We start from the raw sequence: 13,187 nt of genomic DNA, 5'->3' as shown, positions 1-13,187 counted from the left end.
TTTGTTGTCATTAATGAAATATGGTAGAAATCATCCAAAACATCCATATAAATAACATGTCATCATTTTTTCTAATTTTGTTTTTCCATGTCATCAAATTAGATGGGTTACTTGTTAGAAATAGGCTAAAAATGCTAGATGAAAAATAATTAGGAGTATAATGACCTAGATGGACCATATTTTAGTTCATGGTGCTAGATAAATACTCAGTGATAGTACATGAGCCTATTTGACTCTTTTGCCAAAAAATAAAGTTCATTATTTTAACTCATAACATACATTATCTTATCCCAAAATATTCATTATTCTAACATCTATGCATAACAAGAAACTTTTATTAACATCAAAACAACATCGTTTTGGATTGTGGTCCACACAATAATTTGTCATGATTCATATGGCATATCATTGGGCTAAGGAAATAAACGTCACTGCCATACATTAAATGCAATTTGATTGGGCTTGGATTAATATTATTTGGGCCAACATACTTAAGTGGCGCACTTGCTTGATGAATCCAATTAGGTAATATGCAGTCCATATATTTGGAGCAAAATTATTACTATTACTATTCCTACATGTGCGTTTACGATGCAATTAAGGGTGTGTTTGGTAACCTGGAAAATGACTTTCGAAAAATGTTTTCAAAATTTTCGGTGTTTGGCAACATTTGGAAAATGTAGTCAACAGAAAAATATTTTCCGTTGACCAAGAAAAATCAGTTCATTTTTCTGGAAAATGACTTACGGAATTTTTTTCCGTAAGTCATTTTTGGAATGGCCAAAATGATCGTTTCGCATGTTCTTGGCCAAAATGAACCACACACACCAAGACAGTTTTTCATAACACAACCAAACACTGAAAAGGAAAATATTTTCCCGAAAATGACTTATTTTCCAGAAGTCATTTTCCTATTTTCCAAACCAACCCTAAATGAAAATGGTATGGGGTAAATAAGTTCTAAATTTTACATTATATGTGTGTGTAATTTATTACTACGTATTAAATAGTAGGTGAAGTAATCTTTTAAATATATGCAACTAATCTTCAACCTTGTGGTCTAGTGGCATCAAACCCTTCCCTTTATACGGAAGATGGTGGGTTGGAGTCTCAGCGGAGTTATGAACAGATACTGCATTGTAATAGAGTCAGTAGTATTCAAAAAAAAAAAATCTTCAACCTAAACTATTTTAACCGTAACGAATGTTAGCAAATTGAATGTAATATCTAAGCATCTCCTAGAATAAAGTCCAATGGAAGGCACAACCTTCCTGGAAATCAAAAGAATGCAATAAATAATCAAGATGTAAGGGACAAGGACATGATTTTGAAATAAACATTACTTCTTTATTCAATAGCATAGAAGATGGAATGTTAAATTATAATGAATCCAGGCAATACAAGAAATAGTTTTGTATGATTGCTTCTTCATATATATACTTAATGTCAATGGTAGTAAGGGATGGCTTTTGCTAACTCTGGTGTGGTTTATTCACCTGTATATTTGGGTTTTCGTCTCTCAGCAAACGCTGCAAGGCCTTCTAACCGATCTTTTGTGTTCAGAAGTTGGTCGTAGCAATCCTCCTCCAAAGCCAAACCCGATTCCAAATCCACCTCAAATCCTTTGTCAATAGCGCGCTTTGCCATCTTTATTGCAAGCGGTGCCTGAAACAGGAGATATTAGAGGGCATGTACGTACAGCAATCCTTTGTATATGCTCTATTTTAACACTACAGAAATAGTATGTGCCCAATGCAGAAAAATAACTGGAACCGAATGCTAGAATGCATATAACTTCTAGTGGAAGCAAGTTTTTTTAAGCTTGAAAAGGGTAGGATAGGGGAGCAACAGTGTTATGATTAGTCATCCCTTTCACCACTTTGCCTCAACTTCCGCCCCGTGTTTTTCCACCCTACATTTAGTTACTATGGTAACTTCGATGTACAAGAGTTGGTTAAATGGAAGGATAGCATTTATTCCTTTAAAGGAAAAAATGTCAAATAGGCCACTGAACTTGTCGCTTTTGTGCAATTGGGCCATTGAACTTAAAAAGTGTGCAACCCAACCATCAAACAAGCAAAATTTGTGCAATTGGACCAATTTTACAAAAAAAATTAATTCAATTTGAGTTAAAAACATTTCAATATTGACTCCTAACTAGTATGGTAGAAGAAAGTGTCACTCTTAATACATATATATTAGTAATATAATTGAATTTTACTAGAAAATTTTTGTAAAAATGGTTCAATTACACAAATTTTACTTGTTTGATGATTGAATTGCACACTTTTTAAGTTCAATGGCCCAATTGCACAAAAGCGATAAGTTTTTCCTTCTTTAATTAACAAAACCATGCAGCTTGTACCTTCTGATTTATTTCCTGAGCGATTTCAAGTGCCTTTAGACGGGCTTCACCGGCAGGAACACAATAATTGGCCAGCTCTGCATGAAAAATGGTCTTTGTAAGTACTGGGAACCTAGGAACAACGCAAAAGTACAAGCAAATCCCGAAATATGACAAACCCATCAGTAAGGCTTCTTTTCCATTAATTTTTCGAGCAGTAAAAATAAGATCCTTTGCTACTGATTTTCCAACCAATCTAGGAAGCCGTTGTGACCCACCGGCTCTGGAAAAGGCCATATTATATGACAGAATCAGCAACAAGTCTTTCAACTATAAGCATAATGTGTTTTAAAGATTTAAACCTCTAGAGAAAGAGTATATTATAAGATCCTTTGAGTCACAACTGAATAATGGAAAGCTCCAACTTGTCCAATGCAAGTCAGAACACAATCAATGCATATAGTTCACAGGTCATATACAAAACGCATTACAGATATTGCATGTTTGGTTTAATACAAAGAGACATACCCACCCAGGTATGATGGCAAGTCCTGTTTCTGGCAAGCCTAAAACTGCAGCCTCCCCTGTGTAACATTTAAGATAACAACTTCATAGACGAAGCAGAAACAAGTACAATAACTTTTGGAGTCATTTACCACAAACCCTGAGATCACAACATAATGCCATTTCCAGTCCTCCACCTAAGGCTGCACCATCAATAGCAGCAATTGTAGGAATACAAAGTTCCTAGATACAACAGAGATGAAATTGTCAACAAATCATAGAAATTATAAAGCAAAATTTTAGGTCCCGTCACCATTTATGCTCCAATGAACAAGAAATGAACAGAAACAGAGCAAAATATGACATGAAATAAACTTCAGATGCCAATTTATAAAGAATCACATATAATTACTAAAAGGGAAAATGGCACTTTTCCCCCTGAATTATATGCCTATAGTGCTTTTCCCACTGAATTATTTATGTATCCACATTAGCCCCTCAATTATTTTAAAAGTGGTGATTTTCCCCCATTTCTATTAAATGGACATTGTTACCCTTAAAAATATGGGCAAAATAAGTATTTCATTTATTTTTCTTCTCCAACAAATTATTACTTGTATGTGAAAATCAAAATAAATACGAAAAAGAACATACAACATTTGCAAATATTATAATTTTAAACTAATGCTAGTAAAGACTTTAACACAAATAATTCATTAATGCTAAATTTAGTATTAATGAATTATTTGTGTTTAAGTCTTAATCATGTTACTAACATTAGCTTAAAATTAAATTTATAATATTTGCAAATGGTGTCTACTCTTTTTGGCATCTGATTCCCACATATAAGCAATTTTTTGTTGATGAAGAAACATAAATGAAATACATGTTTTAAGGGTAAAAATGTCCATTTTAACATAAAGGTGGGAAAATTGTAACTTTTAAAATAATTGGAGGGCTCACCGCTCATGTGGATACATGAATAATTTAAGGGGGAAAAAGTGCTATAAGCATATAATTTGGGGGATCATCAAAAACAAACCTCAAGCATGGAGAATGTTGACCGAAGAGTGTTCACAAATTCCTGGACCTCTACTGGAGTCATTGTCTCTCTCTCCTACAAACACAATTAGAATATCAAAAAGTCCATCAATCTAGTGAACTAGCCATCCATAGGTACAAAGAAAATAGGAAAAATAATCAGCAGAAAGTTGTTTGCTTAATTATATGAAACATTGCACAGCAAGTGTGACTAGATCAATATTTAGTAAGGTTACCATTGTCAAGAAGCATTTGATGGAGCTTCAAATGTTGCTTCTAGACGATGCCATGGAATCATTTGAGAAGCTAAGCTTCTTTTGCTAACTAACATACTGAAGGGAAATTAAAACGAAAAAACAAATGTCAAGAATTAACCTTCAAATCAGCACCAGCACAAAATGCTGTTGGAACGGAGCTGCTGATCATTAAAACATTAGCCAAACGCTCATTATTTATTCTATCAAACACATGCCTTAACTCTCTTAGCATAGCCTTCCCGATCGCATTCTTTCTGTCTGGTCTATCCAACTTAAGCTCCAAAATTCCTATCAATTAACAACTTTATATTAATATTAATAACTCAAGGGGAAATCACAGTTCACTGGTTCTTTTCCACATTGACATAGCAAATTTGTAGACTCCACTAACTTCTACGAATAATCAGTACCATAAATTTCGAATAAAATGGAAACTAACTTCCACAGTTCCAATGAGTATTTACCAGAATCAGAGTCGGACAGCTGCTCTAACTTAATGGATTGAGACGTCACTGGCTCCAAGATGAGAGTGCGCCTGTTCTGAAATTGCCATTGTTGAACTTGGGAATTGGAATTGAAAGAACTCAGGTGAGTGATTAGCTGAGAAGAACTGTAGTGTTTTGATTGTTTCAATAATTGTTGCTCAAACGATTTCGCTATGGAGCGTAAAACAACAACCATCTTGAACTCTGTGAGTAATCGCACTTAGAAGTTAGAAGTCGAAACTCAAGCCAAGCAGTGTAATTTTTACTTAAATTAACGTGTTTCCTTCTACTATAGTACGAACTACGACTAATATTTTTTCGCCTATATTCTATAGTGCCAAACTTTAAAGCCTCGGTTACTTTTTAGTTTTTTGGTCGGTTATGTAACCCAGCTACGGTTTGCTCACACCTAGACTGTCTAGTATATTAATATGTTTTGAATTGAATGATGATAGAAACACTGTCCAGTACCCATGATTAAAAACAATGTAGAGCTATCATGATAAACATACAGTGATGATAGTTTCAAAATTAATTATGTTATAACAATGCTAAAAAAAAAGCAGAAAATGGAGCAAAATTAGTAGTAGCAAGCTAGCAGACGCAGAAAAAGTAGTAAAGTAAAAAAAATTGAGAAAATATCATATTTAGTCCCTCAACTATAATACATGTATCAATTTTGGTCCTTGACTATTAAAAATTTCAAATTAGGTCCATGACTATTCAATTTGTATCACTTTTGGTCCTTGACTATTAACATTTTCAAATTAGGTGCATGACTATTCATTTTGTATCACATTTGGTCATGCCGTTAAATTTTCCGGCCAAATTTCCGGCGAAGTCATGGGGGTGACTTGCGTTTTCTTTTTTATTATTATTATTATTTTTTTTTTATGTTTTTTTTATTTAAAAGTTACGGAGTATTAAAATAATTTCTAAAATAAAAATTAAATAAATTAGTCGGTCACCGGTGACTTCGCCGGAAATTTGGCCGGAAAATTTAGCGGCAGTACCAAATGTGATACAAAATGGATAGTCATGCACCTAATTTGAAAATGTTAATAGTCAAGGACCAAATGTGATACAAATTTAATAGTCATGCACCTAATTTGAAATTTTTAATAGTTAAGGACCAAAATTGATACATATATTATAGTTGAGGGACTAAAAATGATATTTGCTCTAAAAAAATTTACACTAAGATAATTAAACTAATTAAATTAAACATGAACAGATAGTCAGAGACTTCATTGTTAAAGACAAATAATTAAACTAACCAGATATATTAAAATTTACCTTGATTCCTTGAAGACGACTGGACGAAGGCGAGTTGCGATCGCTGAGTCCCGTACCGACGCCGGTGAGTCGCTAAATGGGTAGAGACGAGGGAGAAAGCAGTGTGACTGTGAGAGCCGAGAGATGAGAGCGGAATCCGGCGGAAGTGTGGAGAAAACGAATGTCGAAGACGGAGAGACGGGAGAGTGGAGTAGCCGAGAAACTGAGAAGAGGAGAAGGGTAGGGCTATAAGGCTACGATCATTATTGCATGACCATGGTCCACGTCCACACAGCTGTGTGTAGATAAAAATAAAAATAAAAAGTATATTCTTTTTGTACTGAATATACATTATTTTTTACTGCAGATATATTATTTTAGGGTACATTATTTTTGTACTGAATATACATTATTTTTTTGATAATGTACCTTCAATACAAAAATAATGTACTTTTTATTTTTGGTCCACACAGCTGTGTGGACCATGGTCCATGCAATAATTTGCCATAAGGCTAATACCCATTGAGTTTTGTTGGGCTATTTGATATTTAGATTGGGCTAAATATTAATTTGTTATGGGCTATTGGCAGACTAGTTTTGGGCTATATATGGTTATTGGTCGGTACCAAAAGTCAATAACCGCGGAATAATTAAAATTTTTTTAACTTTAATAATTGAAAATTAATTTTTTCGATTTGAACTCACTCCCTTTTATGTAGGATTGTAAATCGGGTGTCACTAAATCATAAAATCTTTAATTACCTTTATGACTGTTTTTTGTGAGTATTACTGACTCTGTTATAACTTAGTATATATTCATAACTACTTTCTCAATCTACTGAAATATAAAGAGTTAATATTACCTCTACTGAAATTCAAATCGACCTTTTCTATATGGGAGTGCAACTCAATACCACTAGACCACAAGATCTTGACACTTTATGGCGATATTTTTTTAACGAATGAAATTCTCATATTTGGAGAAAAGAATTCGTCTAGAAGATCCTATATAACATCATGAATGGCAAGCACATGTTTGGAAACTGGAAAATTTCACTAGACCATTAACATTACCGATTTCGGTCAGTGACTGACCCACCAAATCTGTTATTTCCTTCTCAGTGACTGTTCCGCGTTTTTACAAAACCGTCAAATTTCTCTGGCTGCTGTTGTTGGGTCAAACTTGCCATACGCCCACCTGGCAATGGCATGGCATCGCAGGTTGCGAATTCGAGATTGTTAAACGCGGGCCCAGTTTGAGTAACGCTCCGCCACGTGTCATCCCACCTCCCCTAGATTCTCGGTTCGCGAAACCAACCTACCTCCTTCCTACGCTGCTCGTATATATACCTCACCGCCCTTTCTCTTCGATTTCATCGCATTTCATTTCTCATTTCTTCGTTAAAATCTCTTTAATAAAATCTTCTGATTGTTGTTTGCGGTGGTGAAAAGGTTTTGGATTGTAATGGCGGCTGTTACGCTTACCGGTTTGTTGAAAGACGTCGCCGTGAAGTTCCCCTCCCGGACGGCCATCTCCGTTTCCGGCAAGTTTGATCTTAGCCATGCTCGCCTTGATCAACTCGTTGAACGTGCCGCGTCTTCCCTTTTGGCTGCCGGCGTTAATCCCGGTGACGTTGTTGCTCTCACCTTCCCCAACGCCGTCGAGGTACGTTTTGATCTTTTCTGTTTCAATTCCAGTTGTGATTGATTCTCCGATGAAATTGATTATTTGAATTTGCTATGAAGGAATTGATATATACATATAAACATATAGTCATATAGATGTTTTCATACAAATAAACAGTTGTTTGATTTGATTTTTTTGAAATTTCAGTTTATAATTATGTTTCTGGCTACAATTCGGGTTCGGGCCACGGCGGCGCCATTGAATGCAGCGTACACGGCGGAAGAGTTCGTGTTCTATTTGTCCGATTCGGAGTCAAAGGTGCTGTTGACTCCCATTGAAGGAAATGAGGCGGCTCAAGCCGCGGCTTCCAAGCTCGAGATCCCTCATCTTACGGCGTTGCTTTCCGATGCTGAATCGGATATCGCGCTGGACCCGATTCCTTCGGTATCGGACCCTAACGCGGTGTCCAAACTCGTTAATGATCCCTCCGATGTCGCTCTGTTCCTCCATACTTCTGGCACCACGAGCCGGCCAAAGGGAGTTCCATTGACTCAGTTTAACTTGGTTTCTTCAGTGACAAACATTAAATCGGTTTATAAGCTCACAGAGTCAGACTCAACAGTGATCGTGTTACCCCTGTTTCATGTGCATGGTCTAATCGCTGGACTGCTGAGTTCACTCGGAGCCGGAGGCTCCATCACCCTCCCAGCAGCCGGCAGGTTTTCAGCTTCAACTTTTTGGTCAGACATGAACAACTACCATGCTACATGGTACACAGCAGTGCCTACCATTCACCAAATCATATTGGATCGACACTTGAGCAAGCCTGAGCCTGTGTACCCTAAGCTCCGGTTCATTCGTAGCTGCAGTGCAGCTTTGGCTCCATCTGTGCTGTCTCGGCTGGAGGAAGCATTTGGGGCCCCTGTTCTGGAGGCGTATGCTATGACAGAGGCAACTCACTTGATGGCTTCAAACCCATTGCCTGAGGATGGGCCCCATCTCCCTGGGTCGGTTGGGAGACCCATTGGTCAGGAGATGGCTATACTGGATGAGAATGGTGTGCCACAGGAGGCTGATGCACATGGCGAGGTTTGCATTAGGGGTCCAAATGTTACTAAAGGGTACAAGAACAATCCCGAGGCCAACAAATCGGCTTTCCAGTTTGGGTGGTTCCATACTGGTGATCTTGGATATTTGGACTCCAATGGGTATTTGCATCTAGTTGGCCGGATCAAGGAGATGATTAATCGTGGAGGTATGTTATAACCTTCCTATTTATCATAACTGGTGCCTGCTATTCTTATATATACACATCATTTCTTGCTAAACTTGATTATGCCTAAATACTGTGATACACACTGCATAACTGGTTGCTATTTAGAACTTGGTTTGTCAGAGATGTTGAATGTGGCCATGTGGGAATGGTTCAAGGTTAAACCTAACCTGTGACATTTTATCATTTTTGGTCAAAAGTTGCATTTTTGCCTTAGTCTTAGTCGGATGCCACCACACGTTCAAAGTCATGATGTTTGTTGCTGTTGTAGAACGAGTTTAGGTTGTAGAACGAGTTTAGGTTTAAGTTTTAATCAAGTCACCAACTTTCTGTTTTGATTGCTTTTGTAACCATTTATGTATGCATGGCTTATGAAAACGACTTGTCTCAATTATGTCCCTAGGGTTACCTCCATGAGCATTAAAAAGATTGTCTTTATATACAAAAATTGCTTTGTTGTTATTCAATGATTGACACGACTTCCAACTTATAATTTTAGGAGAAAAGATATCTCCCATAGAAGTAGATGCTGTCCTTATTTCTCATCCCGAAATTGCTCAAGCCGTGGCTTTTGGAGTCCCGGATGACAAGTATGGCGAAGAGGTGAGAAACCGATCTCCTTGTCTTCATGTACAATTATTGGCATATCTTTGTTCTGATACGAAAACCTAAGATACCCACTTTTTTGTTATTGCCTTGTTGGTTACGAATGAGATGGTGATCACCTCAATCACTAACATTGTTTTCGCATCTTTCATCAACTTTATGAAATATGCTTACGGAATTTAATACCGTGCCAACTTCAAGTTCTAAATTACCATTGATGGAACCATGGATAGCTTTCAATATACTATAAGCAGTTTGATTCCAATATATATTATCTCATGCTTGCAGATAAACTGTGCCATAATTCCAAGAGAAGGGTCAAACATCAATGAAGAAGAGGTGTCGAAATTCTGCAAGAAAAACCTTGCCGTGTTTAAGGTTCCAAAGAAGGTCTTTATCACAGATTCTCTCCCTAAAACTGCCACAGGGAAAATCCAGAGAAGACTTGTGGCCGAACACTTCCTCGCACAGATCTCTACCGCTAAGGTCCCCAAGTTTGGCGCCTGAAAAACACCCAAAACACTTGCTCCTGATCCTCAATTGTTGGAAGACTCGTTGGTTCTCTATTTTCTCTTATTATTATAATACATTATATTCTATTCTAGTGCTGCCGTGCAGTACATAGTATTTAGTACTAGGCCGAACGTTAGACCTAGATTTTTTCGTTTTTTAAATATCTTTATTCTACAGCTACATTATTTGTAGAATAAACCATGAAATGGGGTACAAGGTAGCAAAATGATTGTACCCTTTAAACTACAAGTTTGTATCGGATAGTAATGGAATTATTGGTTATAGCTTTGTTCGTTCCCCGGAGGTTCAACCTTGTTCTATTAACACATAAATATTTAACAGGCACATCAATAGAAAACAGAACCCGTACACGCAGAAGAATTTAAAACCCATAGACAATCAGTCAAGCCACAACAGTGATCAAATAGAAAATTGTAAAACCTAGTCAGTACTCCCTACAGCACAAGTGCATGCAAGCAAAATTCAATCCCATATAAAGTATACCCAAGCAAGAAACTAGTTTTAAGAGTCTTGAAGTTCTTCTTCCTCATCTTCGTAGTCATATCCTTCTTCATCTGCAGTTGCATCTTGGTACTGCTGGTACTCGGAAACCAAATCGTTCATGTTGCTCTCTGCTTCGGTGAATTCCATCTCGTCCATACCCTCCCCGGTGTACCAATGCAAGAAAGCCTTTCTGCGGAACATGGCTGTGAACTGCTCACTCACCCTGCGGAACATCTCCTGGATTGAGGTGGAGTTGCCAATGAATGTAGACGCCATCTTCAGACCGGTGGGAGGAATGTCACACACGGTGGACTTCACGTTGTTGGGGATCCACTCGACGAAGTAAGAAGAGTTCTTGTTCTGCACATTGATCATCTGCTCATCAACTTCTTTGGTGCTCATCTTGCCACGGAACATTGCAGAAGCAGTCAAATAGCGCCCATGGCGAGGATCAGCAGCGCACATCATGTTCTTTGCATCCCACATCTGTTGAGTGAGCTCAGGGACTGTCAGAGCCCGGTACTGCTGTGACCCACGAGATGTGAGCGGAGCAAACCCAACCATGAAGAAATGCAACCGGGGGAATGGAATAAGGTTCACTGCTAGCTTGCGGAGATCAGAATTGAGTTGCCCAGGGAAACGCAAGCAACAAGTTACACCACTCATGGTGGCAGAAATCAAGTGATTAAGGTCCCCAACTGCATCAAGAACAATCCACTCAAACAGGTTAACTTATTGAATGTTCATTCAGAATACAAATAACACAAAAAACCAGACTCAAAGTTTGAGTGCCCATTAAGTATTATCCAATCAGAAAATATACATAACAGATTCAACACAAACAAAAACAATTCTACAATAGGGTAACCCATCAAAGTTGGTCGGGCTTTTGACTTGAAAACCACAAGGTTATAAGTTGACTCTTAGCGTGATCAGCCTAAGCTGACCAGTTCTAAGCAACCTAAACTGGTTTACCTACTTGTGATTCTACATTTCTACCTCAAGGAGTGGTTTACCCAGTGCAACCATGGGTGATTGGGTAGTGGCAACAGGTTTCCCTGCAATTCTACAATAAATTGATGCTTAGATTCGAACACCTTTTCTCTCAATGATATTACTAATGACAACTAAGCTCACATATACTCCAACACGAAAAAACTAATGTGATCAGAACTTTCATGCATGACCACACAGATGATTAACTCTAATGAACAGAAATAAATTGAGACAACAGCAATGAACTTACAGCTTGGAGTAGTAAGTTTAAGTGTCCGGAAGCAAATATCATAAAGAGCTTCGTTATCCAGCACCATACACTCATCTGCATTCTCAACAAGTTGGTGAACAGAGAGAGTAGCATTATATGGCTCAACAACTGTGTCCGACACCTTAGGAGAAGGAAACACGGAGAAAGTGAGCATCATCCTGTCGGGGTACTCCTCCCTAATCTTGGAAATAAGGAGGGTTCCCATTCCTGATCCAGTCCCACCACCCAATGAGTGGCAAACCTGAAACCCTGATATTAAAAGCAGACTTAAAATTCATCAGAACAATATACAAAAGCCAATAAACCATAATATCGGCTTTAAACTGCAACATTTAAGCTCGTAGTAATTTTTATGTTATGGCAAATATAGAACACGGTTTTATAGTTTGAACAAAGAAGAACTGATTGAACTCACACTATGCACCAACTAATACTTTGAATTTCCACTAAAATGCTGAAATTCACAAGGCGAACTATAAATTCACATATACAAGAGCCAATAAACCATAATAACGAGGCTTTAAACTTCAACATTTAAGCTCGTAGTAATTTTTATGTTATGGCGAATATAGAACACGGTTTTGTAGTTTGAACAAAGAACTGATTGAACTCACACTATGCACCAACTAATACTTAGAATTTCCACTAAAAAGCTAAAATTCACAAGGCGAACTATAAATTCACATTACGATACATATGATTTAGATGCTTTCAAGACCAGATCTAACACAAACAACAGTATGTACGTAAGAAATATTAATCGGAAAGGATAAATACCTTGAAGGCAATCACAATTCTCTGCCTCTTTCCTGACAACATCGAGCACGGAATCAATAAGCTCTGCTCCCTCAGTGTAGTGTCCCTTGGCCCAGTTGTTACCGGCGCCAGACTGGCCAAAGACGAAGTTATCGGGCCTGAAGATCTGCCCGTACGGCCCAGATCTGACGCTATCCATGGTTCCAGGCTCGAGGTCCATGAGCACGGCGCGAGGAACGAACCTCCCGCAGCTGGCCTCATTGTAGTAGACGTTCACGCGCTCCAATTGGAGATCGTTGTCGCCGCTGTATCTCCCGGTGGAGTCGATGCCGTGCTCGGCGCAAACCACGTCCCAGAACTTTGCTCCGATCTGGTTGCCGCATTGGCCTCCTTGAATGTGCAAAATCTCACGCATCCTTGCAGTTTTAGAGAGAAGTAGAGAGAGAAAATGGAAGCTCTGGAACTCAAGCTGCTACTACGGAGTGAGACTGATGAGGGAATCGAAGAAATTTGCTGCGTTTATATTGATAGTGAAGAAGAGAACAGAATCTCATTTGCCGTTATAACGGTGACGGAGGCGAGTTTTAAGTGGGAGTTTCGAAATTTTGAATTTTCGGGAGTTGAGGTGGGGCTCGAAGTTCGAACTACCCAATCGCCGGATGTGAGAGTGGACCACACGCGAATGTCACGTGGGAAGCCGTATTGTTTCTGTCGTGCGTGCAAAGGGAAACGGAG

General features: G+C 38.2%; 3 protein-coding genes across 3 annotated transcripts; 1 reads left to right on the top strand and 2 right to left on the bottom strand.

The window, feature by feature from the left end:
• Positions 1-1,325: 1,325 nt before the first annotated feature.
• LOC115998532 (probable enoyl-CoA hydratase 2, mitochondrial) lies at positions 1,326-6,155 on the bottom strand. The gene is made up of 9 exons (XM_031238116.1): positions 5,928-6,155; positions 4,611-4,835; positions 4,265-4,434; positions 3,891-3,965; positions 3,001-3,091; positions 2,877-2,928; positions 2,524-2,627; positions 2,366-2,442; positions 1,326-1,665 (listed from the first exon to the last, which is right to left on the bottom strand). The coding sequence occupies exons 2-9, from the start codon at positions 4,825-4,827 to the stop codon at positions 1,489-1,491; spliced, it is 963 nt and encodes a 320-aa protein (XP_031093976.1). The 5' UTR covers positions 4,828-4,835; positions 5,928-6,155; the 3' UTR covers positions 1,326-1,488.
• A 1,122-nt stretch (positions 6,156-7,277) lies between these two features.
• Positions 7,278-10,213, top strand: LOC115999768 (oxalate--CoA ligase-like). Its single transcript, XM_031239674.1, has 4 exons — positions 7,278-7,572; positions 7,741-8,788; positions 9,306-9,409; positions 9,701-10,213. The coding sequence occupies exons 1-4, from the start codon at positions 7,372-7,374 to the stop codon at positions 9,917-9,919; spliced, it is 1,572 nt and encodes a 523-aa protein (XP_031095534.1). The 5' UTR covers positions 7,278-7,371; the 3' UTR covers positions 9,920-10,213.
• Positions 10,214-10,278: 65 nt separating this feature from the next.
• On the bottom strand, positions 10,279-12,958 carry LOC115999769 (tubulin beta-1 chain). Its single transcript, XM_031239675.1, has 3 exons — positions 12,474-12,958; positions 11,676-11,945; positions 10,279-11,127 (listed from the first exon to the last, which is right to left on the bottom strand). The coding sequence occupies exons 1-3, from the start codon at positions 12,865-12,867 to the stop codon at positions 10,448-10,450; spliced, it is 1,344 nt and encodes a 447-aa protein (XP_031095535.1). The 5' UTR covers positions 12,868-12,958; the 3' UTR covers positions 10,279-10,447.
• Positions 12,959-13,187: the final 229 nt, after the last annotated feature.

The sequence above is a fragment of the Ipomoea triloba genome, chromosome 12 (genome assembly GCF_003576645.1).
Source record: "Ipomoea triloba cultivar NCNSP0323 chromosome 12, ASM357664v1".
Lineage (NCBI taxonomy): Eukaryota > Viridiplantae > Streptophyta > Magnoliopsida > Solanales > Convolvulaceae > Ipomoea > Ipomoea triloba.
This window is presented reverse-complemented; position numbering and strand designations above follow the sequence as displayed.

Excerpts from the sequence above, each read along its gene's own strand:
- LOC115999769 (XM_031239675.1), bottom strand. The coding sequence starts at position 12,867 with ATGCGTGAGATTTTGCACATTCAAGGAGGCCAATGCGGCAACCAGATC. Across the intron at positions 11,946-12,473 it reads GAATTGTGATTGCCTTCAAG|GGTTTCAGGTTTGCCACTCA; the intron begins GTATTTATCCTT and ends TTTTAATATCAG. Across the intron at positions 11,128-11,675 it reads TAAACTTACTACTCCAAGCT|TTGGGGACCTTAATCACTTG; the intron begins GTAAGTTCATTG and ends TTCTTGATGCAG.
- LOC115998532 (XM_031238116.1), bottom strand. The coding sequence starts at position 4,827 with ATGGTTGTTGTTTTACGCTCCATAGCGAAATCGTTTGAGCAACAATTA. Across the intron at positions 4,435-4,610 it reads GCTGTCCGACTCTGATTCTG|GAATTTTGGAGCTTAAGTTG; the intron begins GTAAATACTCAT and ends GTTAATTGATAG. Across the intron at positions 2,628-2,876 it reads GGACTTGCCATCATACCTGG|AGCCGGTGGGTCACAACGGC; the intron begins GTGGGTATGTCT and ends GGCCTTTTCCAG.
- LOC115999768 (XM_031239674.1), top strand. The coding sequence starts at position 7,372 with ATGGCGGCTGTTACGCTTACCGGTTTGTTGAAAGACGTCGCCGTGAAG. Across the intron at positions 7,573-7,740 it reads CCTTCCCCAACGCCGTCGAG|TTTATAATTATGTTTCTGGC; the intron begins GTACGTTTTGAT and ends TTGAAATTTCAG. Across the intron at positions 9,410-9,700 it reads ATGACAAGTATGGCGAAGAG|ATAAACTGTGCCATAATTCC; the intron begins GTGAGAAACCGA and ends TCATGCTTGCAG.